Source organism: Cyprinodon variegatus, unplaced genomic scaffold (assembly GCF_000732505.1).
Source record: "Cyprinodon variegatus isolate N-32 unplaced genomic scaffold, C_variegatus-1.0 Scaffold199, whole genome shotgun sequence".
Lineage (NCBI taxonomy): Eukaryota > Metazoa > Chordata > Actinopteri > Cyprinodontiformes > Cyprinodontidae > Cyprinodon > Cyprinodon variegatus.
In genome coordinates, this window is record NW_015150652.1 from 921,273 (window position 1) to 937,637 (window position 16,365).

The 16,365-nt window shown below is 37.3% G+C and overlaps 2 protein-coding genes across 3 annotated transcripts in view; one reads left to right on the forward strand and one right to left on the reverse strand.

Moving 5' to 3' along the window:
- mis18a (MIS18 kinetochore protein A) overlaps positions 1–6,699 on the reverse strand; it is a 12,319-nt gene extending 5,620 nt beyond the window's left edge. The window contains exons 1-4 of one of the 2 annotated variants that reach the window (XM_015379739.1): positions 6,406–6,697; positions 4,731–4,797; positions 3,770–3,892; positions 1,328–1,430 (exon numbers count right to left, since the gene is read on the reverse strand). In XM_015379739.1, coding sequence (XP_015235225.1) covers positions 1,328–1,430; positions 3,770–3,892; positions 4,731–4,797; positions 6,406–6,637 — 525 coding nt within the window. In that variant the 5' untranslated portion in view covers positions 6,638–6,697. Of the gene's footprint in view, positions 1–1,327; positions 1,431–3,162; positions 3,377–3,735; positions 3,893–4,730; positions 4,798–6,405 lie in introns of those variants that run through there. The other variant, XM_015379740.1, reaches the window with a different exon arrangement.
- A 680-nt stretch (positions 6,700–7,379) lies between these two features.
- haus1 (HAUS augmin like complex subunit 1) lies at positions 7,380–11,928 on the forward strand. The gene is made up of 9 exons (XM_015379764.1): positions 7,380–7,565; positions 7,648–7,822; positions 9,147–9,282; positions 9,353–9,487; positions 9,573–9,696; positions 11,275–11,340; positions 11,442–11,513; positions 11,675–11,722; positions 11,818–11,928. Exons 1-9 carry the CDS (start codon positions 7,545–7,547, stop codon positions 11,860–11,862), a joined length of 822 nt encoding a protein of 273 aa, XP_015235250.1. The 5' UTR covers positions 7,380–7,544; the 3' UTR covers positions 11,863–11,928.
- The last annotated feature ends 4,437 nt before the right edge of the window (positions 11,929–16,365 follow it).

Genomic DNA, 16,365 nt, shown 5'->3' on the forward strand with positions numbered 1-16,365 from the left:
TTTTACAGCCCACAATAAAGCAACGGTTTACCATGGTTGAAATCAAGTCAAGGTGAAATTAATCAAATTAAAACACGGCTGAGAGGGAGTACAGTACGCGGTAGTCATAGGCAGTAGTCTGAGCAGCGGTAAAGGAGGCCATCAACATGGCGGCCACGCAAAGTAATTACGTCATGACGCCCAAGCCCTATACACGTGAATGGGAAATGTGATGTCATTTGTAATATTAAGTATTACATTTCAGATATCTGAAATGTATATTTTAGATGGGAAGAATGTTATCTTCTATATCTGAAATGTTCATTTTGACTCGGAAGAAATGCATTTGGGACATCTGAAATATATTTTTAGCCAAGCTAATAAATGTCATAAGGGCAACTAAAAATTTGTAAAGATTTCTAGGTATTTGAATGTTAATTAGTTCAATTATATTTTTGGCAGCCTGAAATGTAATTTTTTCTAGCAAAAATGTAATTTAGGATATCTATATGTACATTCCTGGCAGTAGAAAAGTAGTTTTGACAAGGAAAAATCTTATTTTAGAGATCAACAAATGGAACAATAGAGAGGACATTGCTTCTAATAAATGTCAAAACAGCCTGCCATAAGCGTGTGTAGCAGAGCTTGCAGTACTCCTGCAGACTACCGCCACCTACTGGACAATCTATGTCCCTTCTGTGTTTTTGGGAGGGCATTTCTTAAACAAAGGGTGATTAAGATCAATTCAGAGAACCAATGCACAGTTAGAGCTTGTGTGGAAGAAAAAACAAACAAAAAAAAAACATAAGAAAACATTAAAAGATATTTACAGCTAAAGTAAGCAGATCATTTTAAACTGAAGTAAGATCAGATCCAGGACTCTGATCTTTTGGGCAGAGAAATTAACCTTGCAAGGGGTGGAAGTGTTTTGGGGAGGTGACATGGGTCATAAGATGAGGTAATGTCTGATATCAGAGTCTGCCCGCTACTGGGGAGTGGGTTTACCGGAACAAAGCTGATGTCATCCTCATGCTGTAAATCAACCTGGGCTTTTAGGACGCTCCATCAGAAGGGCGATACAACTCCATCAGGACCAATCCTGATTAAACTGTTTCCACTTGCTGGTTAGGTCTCCTATTTTTTCATATTATTGATATTACCATTTAACAAAGACAGAATCTTTATAATTTTAAAACAAAACATTAAAACATCCACTTCGAATGCTTAAATGCTCATCTTAACAGAACTTTAAGGTTGAGAAATCTGCTGATTTCATTTGAGGACATTTTTCCATCCTAATCAGACCACATGAAGGAGGTAAAGCAGACAAAGAGAAGTGGTAATTTACCTCTGACAGTTGATGTTCAACACTTTGCCTGTACTCCAGTGTTACAGGCTGCTCTTTGGGGCCCCCTGCTGCCAACATGTGGCCTCCAGAGCCGAGCACATAGCTGGAAACCATACAGGATGTTGAGCGACTGGTGATAAAAGACTTTACAAAAAACATACAAATCTTTTTGTAAAATCCAAACAGATGCCAAATGAGATTTTTTTTTCTAATAAATGCTGCAAACCCAAAAGTAATAGAAGTGAATAATATCAATATGATCCTATTTAGGTTACTTAATAGAGGGATGCATTTTTATTCATTACTATAAATTAGTGAGAAATGGGTTTGATTTGACAAGAATCTGATGGTAAACAAATGAAATATTTGTGATCATTTTTCAAATAAAAAAAACAAAAAATCAAAAATAGACTGAATGCTTTCATTCTTCGTGCTCTCGGGTTAATTCTGGCATCATCTTCATAGCAGCTGTCTGTATAATTAATAGCAACTAAAGACTGATACAGCTGTTTTAAGGCCGACACCAATACTGATTAGTTTGACATCAGTCTGACCGATCTCCAATATGTGTTGCCGATATTTCTGGGCTAATCCTTAGGGTTTATATTGATTTTCTTTATCTTTTTCAACTATAAAAATGACATAATGATAAATTTTACAAAAACCTCAATTTAAACCAAAATAAACATTTATTAACAAACCAAAGAAAATATTAACAATGTTGGCAGAAGGAGGAAGCAGTAGTTTATGTGCTTCACTTTATTTCTGAAGAATGCACCAATAAAATGATACCAATCCAATAAAAGGTGCTAATATTGGCAAAAAAATACAGCAGGCTGGTGTATCGGTCTATCTCTAGTAGCAACACCATCAAAAATGAAAAAAGCATTAAAAGAAACTGAATCAGCATAACCTTCAAAAGAATAATGTAGAAGAAACCAACCTTCAGTCTGAGAACTTTTTTTTTTCCACAATTTGTCATTTAAAAGAACTTCCAATAAATTAAAATAAAAAAAAAACAAAAGGTTGGTTTTAATTCAGACTTAGAAGGATTAATCAACAACTTTCTGTTCGCTTATAACAGATGGCATACAGGTAATTTGTTTAAAATGGAAAACAGAAGAACACTGCATTAATTAGTGACGTGTGTGTTGATCTATAGACGTCTGGAGGCAATAAAAGTGACACCTTCCTAAACATTCTACTATCTATGGTCATTTATCATTTGCACTAATTTTTATTTTTTTTTTATTGAACACGACCTTGTGTTTGTCATTCTGGATAAAACGGTGCAAATCTCAAATGTTCCTTCCGGCAGAAACAGCAGCAGTTTGCATTTGCAAATTTATTGACTGGGTGTCCTTCTCTGAACTGATTTTGAATCCTGACAGCCGCTCCATAATTTGTTTTAGGGCTGAAACTAACAATTATTTAGTAAATCAATTAATTGGTCGATTTTTATTTTCAAATAATCAATTAATAATCAGATAGCTAAAGGTTCCTTAAAGATGTTTTTTTTTTTTTATTAAACCAGGTGAAACTAAAACTTTTCCACTTCCACTTTTACGGTAATCTTAAAGGCCAAACGTTTATATTAGGGCTGCAACTAAAGATTATTTTGTAAATTAATTAATCGATTGATTATTTTTAGATTTAACAATTAATAATAGGATAGCAGAAGATTCCTCAAAGAAGATTTCTTATGAAATTAAACCAGGGGCAACTAAAAAAATCACCACTTGAAGAGTTCCGGATAGAGCATATTGATAGACGAAAATGTTTTTTTATCTTAAATGCAAAATTATTATATATTTTTTAACAATTTTGATATAATTACTGCTCTAAGTTGGTTTCTCTGTCAGCTAAAGGCATGCTTTGGAGTCTCTATACTCCAGTTAACGATTAATTGATAACTAAATTAGTTGATTATTTCAATAATCCTAATTTGTTTCTTCTCCTAGATTGAAGTTATAAGATATTGAAAATAAAATGCAAAAACCCTTTCCCTTAGCTTCCTAAAAAGTGGATTAGTTTATAATAATAGAAATTCATACCCTATGTCATAAAAACTCCACGTTTTAGGGCAGAATTTATGCTTTTAAACTATCAGCACTATCTAAGCTTTGACTCAAGTATTTTTGATGAGTGATTATTAGTTGTCACCTATTTTCACCAAAAACAAATAATTTAAGTGTTCATGTAAGTGCTAGTTTTTTTATATATTGATTGATAAATTGATTCTGTGGGTTATGAAACTAACTGGTTTTAACATCATACTTTAAATGAACCCAGCCACGCTGCAGAGCCATAACATAAGAGTTTGGGCCTTGTGGTTGTTTCTTTTTTTTTTTTCTCCCACCCGATCTGAATCGCTTCTTCAGGCTGTTTGGATTGAAAACAACTTTATTTCCCACAGTAAAGGTAAACTGAAAATGACAGTACCTGTCAATGCTGGCTACATTGAGAAAGAAACCTAATCTCTTGTAGTCCAGGTTCCTGGGGGTGGATGTGTAGACCATGCCTAGCACTGAGTGGCAGCTGCGACATTTAAGATCCACAACCAGGCTGTGGAGGGAAATAAAATAAAACAATAAAGAAAATAAATAGAATTAATTCATATAGATGGAATAGTTAAAAATTTTTAAAAGTTAATAGATCCCATACATAATAGTTAAGTGTTTTAAATTCTCTGTTATCATTCAACTGTAATATCTATAAAGCTTGGAAAAGTTAACTATGTCATGTTCAACTGGTTGATTTAAGAAGTTGAGCTTCAGACATCAAGTTGGTGACAGGAAGGGGAATTTTAGATATATGTTTGATTTTAAGAATAATTTGGTTTTTTTTTTGCTTGAGTTTTATACAGGAAACCTCAAAATCGGAGAACACTTTAGAATTAGAGATGCAGCGATCCATTTTTTACTGATTAAATCTGATACCGATATCTGACACATTGCAATACTACTCTGGAAGGAATTAACCATAAAAACTCGCTATGTGGGTAGAATAGAATAGAATAGAATGGAATAGAATAGAAAATCCTTATTGTTCCATAATGGGGAAATTCTGGTGTTCACAGCAGAAAAAAGATTATCGAAAAAATGGTCCCACAAATATGCACCTTAGAAAAAAAACTTCTTTCCAGTTTAAAGTTAACAAATGATCACTGATATAAAGCATCTCTAGCTGCTGTGTGCGATCTGTGCGATGATGTGATCAGCGTTGAAATCATCTGAAAGAAATGACTGGATGGGAATGCTGGATCGGCGTCATTCATCCGATATCTGGTCCCGCTAATGAGTCGAAACTCGGAGCCGATATCCGATTAGAGTATTGGATCATTGTATCTCTACTTAAATTACATAAGTAATGTAGTTAAAGTAGAAAGTATAAACCTTCTTACCAAACCGAACGTTTACTCAGTTCAAGTACGCGTGTCTCCTTTCCAACGATGACATTGTTGGTAACACCTGGAACAGCAACAATAAACATATTAGCAGCGTCCTGCAGCTCTGCATCCACATAACTAGAACATGACCTTGATTATCATCAGTGGTCAACTGTGTTTTTCTTTTTTCTTTTTGGTTTTTTTTTGTTTCTTTTTTAAAATCATACAACACTTTGTTTTTGCTTTCAATTCAGTTTTAGCTCTGGTATCATGTTTCTGTCCACAAATGGATCCTGAATACGGCATTCTGAATCGGGGAATAATCAGATTCCTGTCCAGCAGTCAGATCCTGACAGGTTTCCAGAGTTTTCAATTCTTTTAAGACTACTTCTACACAACAAAGAAGAATTCAAAAAGATTTTATCTCAAACAAATATTTACAGTTATTAATTTTTAATCCTGGGAACAGTTAATGGATGGAATGGATGGAAAAAGATTGAATAGGTGATGAATAAACTAAAAGGATCAGTAGATAGATGGATATAGATAGAGATTTTTCAGAATATTGAATAGAATAGAATCAAAAATCCCTTTAATGTGTCACAATGGGGAAACTCTGGTGTTTACAGCAGCAAAAAGATTATAGAAAAAAATAAGACTAACATAATAGTGAAGAGTTAAAAAATATAAACAAATAAAATACTATCCTGTAAAGTATTTTAACTATATAAATAGTTAAATTCTGGTGTCTACAGCAGCAAAACAAAAAATGGTCACACAAATGCAGACCTTAAAAAAGTTTATAAGAAAAATAATTAAATTCAGTTCAGTTTATTTCTATAGCGCCAATTCACAACACATGTCATCTCAAGGCACTTTACAGTTCACCAGAGCATACAGTCAAATTGATTGAAAGTTTTCTATTTAAGAAAAGCCAGATGATTGGATCGACTAATTGACTCGAATGCAATCCCTCACACTAAGCATGCTTGTAGTGACAGTGGAGAGGAAAAACTCTCTTTTAACAGGAAGAAGCCTTTAGCAGAACCAGGCTCAGTGTATGCGGCCATCTGCTGAGGCCGACAGGGGTTCAAGGAGACAGAAGCAGACATAGAAAAAGCAGCTATAAAAGGAAACACACAGCCAGGCAGACGAGCTCCAACTCCCATGTCAAAGGATGAAGAGAATAACATAATAGTGAAGAGTTGAAAAATAAACAATTGAAATACTGCACTGTAAAGTGTTTTAATAATATAAATACTGTGCATCTTGAGAATGAAAAACAATATACAGCTATGGACATTTTTACAGTAATGGATATTTGAAAATAGCAGCAAAATGAGAGCAGCATGTTATTTAACCTAACTATGATAGAAACTGCAAAATCAGCATGAACTTAATGAGGTATTGGGGAACAGTGATGGTTATAGAGTCTTATAGCTGCTTGGAGGAAGGATCTGTGATAACGCTCCCTGGTGCATTTAAGGTGCAGCAGTCTGTCACTGAAGGAGCTATGCAGTTCTGCAGCAGCTTCATGCACGGGGTGGGAGACATTATCCAACAGAGATGTTAATTTAGTTAGGATACTTGTTTCCCACCTCCTGCATTGATTCCAGAGAGCATCCAATCGCATCTGATCAGCTTAGAGAGTCATGGGTGCATCATACATCTTACTACTAAACAGACTCACGCTTCAGTCTTATTTGTTTCGGTCCAGCATCACTTCCTTCCCAGGACATGGAATCTCCGACAGGCAGCTTGCACTTCCCGCAGAAGAAAACCGCAGGATTATCATCGTCCTCCTCTGCTTCGTGATCGGATCGCCCGAAGAGTTTGTCCTCCACGGCGGAAGAATCGATACCGGATGTTTCAAAAGTTATGTTTGGTTGGATTCTTCCACTTAACTTTTTCTTCGTTGCCATTTCTCGAAGCCCCCACAAATTCGGCTGAAGTGTGTTTTCGAACTTTGGCGGTTTGTTCAAATATCCGGAAACATCCAGATGTTAATCTTAAAAGTACTTCCGCTTTCGTCTTTCTGTCCTACGATTATTTTCCAAAAAGCGTACTATATCTATATCAAGGCAATTTTTAATCATATTTATTTGTACATTGCAACTGCGAATTTAAAGTTGTAGAGTTAAATAAAATAGAGGCTTCGTGATTGTAGATATGTTTTTGACTTTTCTAACAGTTACAAAAATTACCCTATTCAAATTGTTGAGTACAAGTAAGTCACAAATAAAAACCGAATGATCCAAAACTATCGTTGCCAAGCTATTTGTACATAGTAACTTTGAGTTTTGTAACTGTAGAGTTTTTTCTATCTTTCAAAATTGCAAAAAGATAAAAAAAAAAAAAAAGAAAGAAACAAAAAAAACAAAAACAAATTCAAGCTCTAAATCTTCTGGGAGGAACTATCTTTACTTCATGACAATCTTTGTTATCTCAGAGGAAACGTGAACCGGATAAACTTTTTGGAACGAATACGTTTTCTGCTTTCTCCTAAAATTGCGAAAATGTTTATATTCCATTGTATATAGCGTGTTTTTTCTTGTAAAATGTATTTTATAAAATAAAATCTTGGCTACAGTCGCTCTGCCATCCGCACTCCATACCAGTTGGTGGCGGTAATGCACTATTTCGTTGCGTGCCAACCGCCAATAAAATCCCATAAAGACGAAGAAGTCCCTCTGCCTTCTCATTGGTTAAAACCCAGGAAGTTAGTTGGAGTAGCGCGAAAACCGTCCTTGTTTATCCCGGGAGTTGCTTTAGCATCAAAACATTTAACGTCGTTGATGTTTTTAGGCTTTGCTTCACTTCCCTGCGATCATGAGTGACAAAATAAAGAAGGTAATCTATAGTCTTCGGTGAACATCTATTAACACGGTGGTCACTTAGTTGATAATGTGTTTTGTTAATGTTTTCCCCGCAGGTGAACAGCTGGTTGGGGGCGGTGTTCGGGGACCAGCCGGTGCCACAGTTCGAGGTGAACAGCAGAACAGTGGACATACTGTACCAGTTGGCTCAGTCCAGTGAAGCCCGCTGCAGTGATACTTCTCTGCTCATAGAGGACTACAAGCAGAAAACATCAGAGTATCAGGCTGACGGTGAGGCACTAGGAGCAGAAAACAATGATGCACAGTTTGATTCAACTCAGCATCAAAGTCATTCCTATTTTCATTTGCAAATAGGACGTTTCACACCTGGACACTTGGTCCAGGTGTTTACTCGAAGAAGGGTTCTACCTTGAAAATGCTTCAAATAGCAAACGCTCAGATATGATGTGATAAGTCATCAAGTAAAAGAAGGCTTTAAAATCTCCAGCTGCCAATGGGCGAGAGGCAGGTTACACCCTGGACAGGTCACCAGTCTGTCACAGGGCAACACAGAGACAACCATTCCAACACTTACACCTAAGGAGAATTTGGAGAAGCTGATTAACCTAACAGTCATGTTTTTGGACTGTGGGAGGAAGCCGGAGTACCCGGAGAGAACCCATACATGCACAGGGAGAGCATGCAAACTCCATGCAGAAAGACCCTGAGCCAGGAATCAAACCCGGAACCTTCTTGCTATGTCTAGAATTTAACAATGAAAAAAGTAATTATCATTATGTATTAGAAAACCTGCAACATAGAAAGTTCACATATAAAGTCACGCTGTACAAACAAAAATGGAAAATATTCTGAGAATTCAAGTATTCTATTCTCTTTATTTTAATGTAAATTAAACAAAGACACTTACTAATCAAACAGAAAACGTTGATATTTCATTCTGTAGCTTTTCTCTTTAGGGAACCTAAATACTCGAGCAACATTGTTGATCTGACTTAATTGTTTTTCTTTCTCTTTGCTTAAACTGCCTCTGATATGTTTTTGCAACAAGCTGACTCCCCTTCTGTGACACAACAGAAATTGTTTTTCATCCTTTACCCAGGATAAGTGAGAAAACACTTGCATGGTGTGTTGGAAGTGCAAAGACAAACTGTGCAACATTCAGTAATTCTGCATAACATGTCATGCTTTCAGCAACAGTTTGCTCTGCTTACGCAGAAATAAACTCTATTATGAGTGTATATGTATGTGGAGTGTATACGTATGTGGAGGTCACATATATTAAGCCATAAACCCCAAAAAAGAAACTTTTTTTTTTATTTCAAATCTACAAAGGGTTTAATAAATATAGCGATAGGTGCCACTAGTTACTCTTTTATTTTACGGTAATCCAACCTAATTACTAAAAATCCCATATAAGAAGTAAAAGGTAAAACTTCTGTATTTAAATATCCAGTATGTTGATGAAAGTAGAACAAAAACAGAAAGTAGTCTTTTAAAATATGGAGGTCTGAAATATAAAAAAAAAAAAAACCTTTTCTTGTTATCTAAAAACTGCACTTTATTGATCCCTGTTTTCTTTTTTTCTTTGACCAAGCTGCTCATCTTCAGGATGTCCTTTTACAAGGTGTCGGTCTCTCTGGGGCAAGCTTGTCAAAAGCAAGTGCAGACTACGTGTCTGCGCTGGTGGACAGTGCTATGGTGCTGGGAGTGAGAGACACGTCACTGAGCAGGTAGACTCTCAGTAATTTACTGGGTCATTCACATAAGCACCTTTGCTTCATTTTAAAGTTTTGTCTGCAGCTTCATGCCAGCGGTGAACAACCTCACCAGCGAGCTCTTGGAAGCTGAGAAGTCAAACAGAAGACTCGAGCGAGAACTCAGGGTGCTCCGGAAAAGGCTCGGTGCCACTCTGGTGCTGCGGGGAAACCTACAAGAGTAAGAAGACAGAAGTTTCGGTTTATTAGTAGGTTTCAACTTGAAGATGAAGTTTACATGTGCAACTGGTTGTCTTCGTTTTCAGGGATATCGACAAGACTACCAAATCCCAGGCAGTGGAGAGTGCAAAAGCAGAAGAGAGACTGCTAAACATGGACTTTGTGACAGCCAAAGCTCGAGAGCTTAGTCACAGACTAGAGAGGTCAGAGGTATGCTGTGGGGCGATGGCTCTTTATACAGATAACTATTGGTGTCAGGCTTTTAGCTATGAATATTTCATTGGGTGTTTACCTTGGTATATCACATATTTAAGCTTCGCGTGGTGTTGTGGGGGTCCGGGGCTATCCTCCCCTAAAAGTGTTGAAATTAAGACTCTCTGAAATGCTATTTCCTGCATTTTGAGGTGGAGTGCAGCTAACATTTTGTTGTTATTACAACACTACTTTTTTCATAAGTAAGACATGAGATTATTTTCAGATACAACTTTATGTTTCATAGGTTCATTCAAACAATCAGAAAATTTAATGCTGCAAATTGAGCAGCAAAAAACGTCTGCTCTTTTATTTTTGATGCCTATACACATTAAGGTCAGTAGAGTGTGTACAGATGCGTCTGATTCTTCTGCTGCTCCTGTGTTTAATGGCAGCTGCTTTGTAATATTTGCTGTGATCAGTGTGTAAAGAGTAGTTTAATATAATTAATGATAACTGAATAATTTTAAGTGAGAAAGTCCGTCTCAAAACATCCTCTGCGCACAGTTCTTTAAAAGTAAAATCCTGCCATAACATATTATTCCGCTGTCGGAGGAGCTCAGACCCACACATACTGGTGGTGCACTGTCATTGGGAATCCACAGCAACAGCTGCCTCTGCCGGTCGCCTCTTGGGGGATTTTCCATTACTGTTTGCGGTGGCTGGAAGTAGATGTTAGGTTTTCAGGTATATGGTAAAAACTGCAGGCACCAGAATAATAAAAGTGAACACTAGTGGTTAGGGCATAGAGATTGGTTGTAAGTTCGAAACCCACTCCCACAGACTGCCACTCTGGCGCTCTGAGCAAAGACCCTTAACCCCTGATAGCTTCCGGGGCGCCCCATGATGGCAGCCCACTGCTGCCCAAAGGGAATGGGTTAAATGCAGAGAGTTCATTTCTCCATTGTGAGATCAATAAAGTTCAATTTATTTTTTTTATTATTTATTTATCAGCAGCGCTGTTTTTCTCTCCCTGCCAGCTTCCAGATCAGCTTCTCTGATTGGTTGATGTGGAGTGTTCAGCAGCAAAAAAAATCTAATTTCTCTTACTTTAGCATCTGCTGCTTGTAAAATTTTGAACACTTAAGTTTTCTGGGGGAAATTAGGGCGTACTGAAGCTGCACATCCCTAAACAGTGTTTACAATTTGTCATTTTTTTCAGTAAAGCACATACAATGTACACCTGTACACATTGCTAGCTAAAAGCCTGATTGGTGTATGGATGCTGTTGGATGTTGTTTTTTTAAATCATATTTGTGTTTAAAAAAACAAAACAAAAACAACATAATTTTACCAGGAAAAACATTCATACCCAAGTAGGATCCTTTCCAGGAGGGATTGACCAGGTGTTAGTTTAAAGTTTATCCAAACATATAGCAAGATAAGAAACTGTGATGGCAGCTTTAGAAAGAGGATAAAAATGTAGTTTGAAACTTTTATCATCTGCCTCATGTTTAGACCTTAAACAGCATTTAAATAGTCAGGTGAAAGCAGCTCTGCTCTATGTAATTTTATTCTGCTCTGCAAATCCTGCAGGCTCGGCTTCTATCCAGGAACATGGACAAGTCTATCACCCACCAGGCCATTGTGCAGCTTTCTGAGGTACTTCTGCATTTTCCTCACAGTTGTCGCCATGGGGATAAAAGCTTTACCGTGTCTGCTTTCGGGGTTTGAAACATGCTGTCTTATTTTTCTCTCTGCAGGAAGTCGGCACACTGAAAAACGAAATAATCCCCCTGAAAAAGAAGCTGGAGCCGTACATGGACCTGAGCCCTGTGCGTCTGTTATGTGGTGTTGTTAGACTTTTCAGGCTTCATTACTTCCGACCTGAAGGGACTATCATGTTTCCTTTTTCGTTTCCTCTTCAGTCTAATTTCTTTAAGTATTATGTTTGTTATTTCAGTCTACTAATGTGTTGTTTTCCCTTCTGCCACAGAGCCCATCTCTTGCACAAGTGAAGATAGAAGAAGCAAAAAGAGAACTAGTGAGTCATTTATCATTTACTTTAATAACAGACAAGGTTTTTTTCTTTTTCCTCGTTTATTGATTTAAATCCTTTTTCCTTTTTATCAATTTCAGGCTGCGCTTGATTCCAAATTGGAGACGAAGGTGGATTTTAAGTGATGTTATATGTTGAAATGTACTTTTCTGTAAAATAAAATTTTTGCCTTCTTCATGCTTTCATTTTTTTCTCCTGCCTGCAATAAGTATCCCTGTCAGGGATACTTAGCTAGCAAAAGCTAGGATACTAGCAAAAGTTTTTAGTTGCTCTTCAAGTCAATTTGATTTTAGCTAAATCCCATTAGGAACCGCTTCCTCCTTTACATTTATGCTCTCTTATAAACTGACACTCCAATGAGAAGCTGATACAGACCCCCCCCAAAAAAATCATATAATTTGTTTGCTATATTTTCTCATGCTATGATCATAAATGTTAATGTATTTGTTGATTTATATATACATATCTGACAGTTTCTTGATAATATAAAGGAAACGTTTCCTCTGAATGCATCAAAACCTTTAAAAAAAAACATCTTGTAAAGCAAGGAATACTGTTGGACTAAGATTAAACCTAATTTTAAGCATAAAAATTGACAAGAACAGAAAAATTTTGATGTTTTTTGGGAATGAGACTCCACATTCATGTTAAAAGTGCAACACAGTCAGTAGTGATTAAAGTTACAGCTACTCAGCCCCCCTGAAGCTGAACTGTCAACACACCAAATGCAGCTGGCTTTTCTGATTACCAGTGAACGCAGCATCAAATATGGTTACAATTTTCTCTGTTTAGGCAAAATTCAAACTTTCCAATGTCAGTTTCAGGTTGTGATGTTTGGTGGTGCTTGTTAGTTATTCTTCAGGGCCTAGTCAATGAGGACTTTGTAATGTTAAACTTTCTCCTGTTGCTAAAAAAAATTATACCTCTGGGGAAAATGAAGGAATATTAAATAATCTAAAGCATATTGCAAATATGAATCAACATTTCTGTACACAAAACTTATGATGCCTTCACATGACTGTAAAATTAGACTATTAGGGCTAATTATGAAAGATAAGGAAGTGACAAAAGATTCCCTCTTAAATATAGACTATTAAAGCTTATTTAGTTTGTGTATTATGTATACATATTTCTGTCTTCTTGCTTTTATGCTTATTTTGCTTTTGATAAATATGTGAACCCATTGCTTTTTGTGCAGTTGGGTGCTGACTCTATCTTCACCCCTTCCTGTTTGTTTCAAACATTGGTGACAATAATTAAATGGTTTCCTCTCTGATCGCACCAATCTAATTAAAGGGCTGTTGGTCTGAAACGCATATAAACATATCATGACAGATGTTCTCCAAACAAGTTTATATCCATGTAAACAACTTGATCAAATGCAAGATTACTGTTTCAGTATTCAGTAATAATAAGTTAATATTTATCAGCCCATCTGAGTTCAAACAGAAGTTTTTTTTTATCCATCTTGCATCTGTTCTTGTAATCCTCAGACCCTTCTTCTTTTGGCCTTATTTTATTTGCCCATTTATAATCCTTTTACTGTTTGTTAAAAGGTAATGGACCCTGTTCTAGATTGAAAGCAAAACTGTGCAGGCTTTGGTGAGCTATATCTATTTAGTAAATGTTGGAGCTGCTTCCCGTGTGAATGGAAAAAAAATTCACCTGTTCTGTTTGTATGAAAAAAGTTTGACCCCACAGTTCCTCCACTCTGTCAGTCCCCTTCCTCTGGAGCGGAGCTCATCCTGAACGCCTCAGCAGTTGCTGTCAGTTTGACTGCCATAAGACCTGATCTGCCGTCTGACATGGAGCCAGAGCCTTTACCATGGAGGAGGTCTCAGATGCAGACTTTAGAGCTGTTTTCCCAATGGGGCCCCCTGGCTTGGCCAACAAGAACTGTGTGATTAGGACACCAGTAGTTTCTTATTTGTTTTTAAAGAAACATTTTTTATTTGATACTCTTGACTTACTCTATTCATGTTTGATTTAAAAAAATACAAAACAAAAAACAAGTTGCATGGATAGACTTGAAAAATCCCAACCAAAACAGAACCTCAGGATTCGCATGTGCAAAAGAACAGAAACATACCTCATTAATTCATATTCATCTTGCAAGTAACCAGACTTTCTTCTCTACTTTACGGTGTCCCATGAACCTATGGCTTTTTAAAGACTTTCCTTCGGTTTTAAATCCTGTTCTTATCTTCAGAGGATTGTGTTCTGATACATTATTTAATCAAATATTTAAAAAGAACCTTAAGGTTGGACTCTGGACTCTGACAGGGCCTCCCTCTGTCACCTGTCCTGTTCAAAGCCTTTATGGACAGGATTTTTAGGCCCATCCAAGGGCCAGAGGGGGTCTGGTTTGGAGACCGGTGGATCACGTCACTGCTTTTTGCGGATGACGTGGTTCTGCTGGCTCCCTCCTGCCGAGACCTACAGCATTCACTGGGGTAGTCCGCAGCTGAGTGTGAAGCTCCCGGATGAGAATCACTTCTTCCAGGTCTGATGCCATGATTCTCGACTAGAAAAGGGTGCCCTGTCTCCATCAGGTTGGAGGAGAGTTCTTGCCTCAGGTATAGGAGTTAAATCATCTTGGGGCTCTGTTCAATTGTGAGTGGAGAATGGAGCAGGAAATCAATAGACGGATGGCTGTGGCTGCTGCTGGAATGTAGACGCTGCACTGTCGAGGTGAAGATAGCTGAGTGAGAAGGCAAAGCTCCTGATTTACCAGTCGATCTAGGTTCCTACTCTCAAATATGGTCATGAAATCTGGATCATGCCTGAAAGAGAGAGATCCTGGATACAAGAAATGAGCTTTCTCCGAAGGGTGGCTGGACTCTGCCTTAAAGATTGGGTGAGGAGCTCGGTTATTCGGGAGCGGCTCGGATAAGAGCTACCTCTCCTCCACATCGAATGGAGTCAGCTGCGGTGGCTCGGAGATCTTTGGATGCTCCCTGGGTGCCTCTCTCTGGAGATGTTTAAGGTCGTCCATCTGGAGGAGGCCCAGGTGATAATCCAGGACATGCTGGAAGGACCATGTCCCTCTGCTGGCCGGGGAGTGCTTTGGCCTTCTCCCAGCAGAGCTGGAGGAGGTGTCTGCGAAGGGGAAGTGTGGGCGTTTATGCTGAGCCATGCTGCCCCCGTGACCTGGTCCCGGAAGTTGACGACTACATGTAAAAAAAAAAATAAAAAAAACCTTCTAGATTCAAAGAAAGAGCTACTCAACTTAATTTAAAATTAGAATTAATGGCTGTCTCATTGTAAAAGGTAGGACCCGTATGCACTTTAAGCCCCAATTCTTTCACAACATAAAATGTTACTGGGGGGTCGACACAAACGATGAAGACTGTTGAAATTACATAAATATTTTAAGTTCACTTGACACAAACATGCCTGCATTCTTAATTTAATATAATTTTTGGTGTTCCTACAACTTAGGAATTTTTAATCAGTATATAACGCTATAAGATATAAAGGTGAGATACTATCATTAGCTTAAGGCCAAATAACTACTGATAGATTGAACCATTAACATATTATATTATTCTTGATTTCTAAGATAAAAATGTTGCAGTTATAAGAACTGAGAGTTTTTATGTTAATCTGACAAGTAGGCATATTATTGTTAAGAGAAAGGAAAAAAAAATGTTTGCTGAATATACTAAATACACATGATTATAACAAAAGTTTGAGTGTTATGCAGAAAATAAAAAAATTTACCATCTCAGCATAAAACTGAAAGTTATATTTGTGTTTAATGTATTACACATGTGTCAACACACAGCTAAATTTAATAGAGTGCCATTTCTATTTCTTTGTTTCATTCAGGGATATTACCACCAATATAATAAAAACAATGTCATCTTAAAACCACCGCATTTTTTGTTCCATATATAAATTATTTTAGTTGTTCCACTTATTAAACCTGTGTAAAAGTATGACCTCAAGCCACTGATGTTGATTTGACAAGAATTCAGTTCAATTCAATTTATTTATATAGCGCCAATTCACTAAAAGTCATCTCAAGGCACTTTACAATTGAATCTGATCATCAAATTCTTTCAAAGTTTTCTATCTAAGGAAAACCAGTTGATTGCATCGACTCGTTGAAAAGGCAACTGTAAAAGGCAGCCCCATCCAGGAAACACACGGCCAGGCAGACGAGCTCTGAGCCAACTCTCATGTCAGAGGATGAAGAGAGCACATCCAGCCAGTCACAGTCAGAGAAACAGGACTACACTGGAAAACAGGCCCATCTCGAAAATCCATAAACAAAGGTGTTCGACAGCAGCAGCTCAGCTGATATTTCTCTCCAGGATGGAGTCACAGCCAAACAGGAACAGACCAGACAAAATTACTACTAAGAACATCCTTGTTCAAACCATGAAAGGCAAGGACATATGACCGGGACCTTTAATAAGGCAAATTGATAATAACTGTCAGGTTTATTCAATGATGATTATAAAATTAATGTGTGCTTATGAAACATTTTTGCAAGGGGATGCTCCACTCCTGTCTCATGATCCAGTCAGGAGACCATCCTGCCTTGTCAATTTGATGGAGCATTCTGTCTTCATGAACTGATCAATTGTTCTGTCAGAACAATACTCTGTTTGTAACCATGC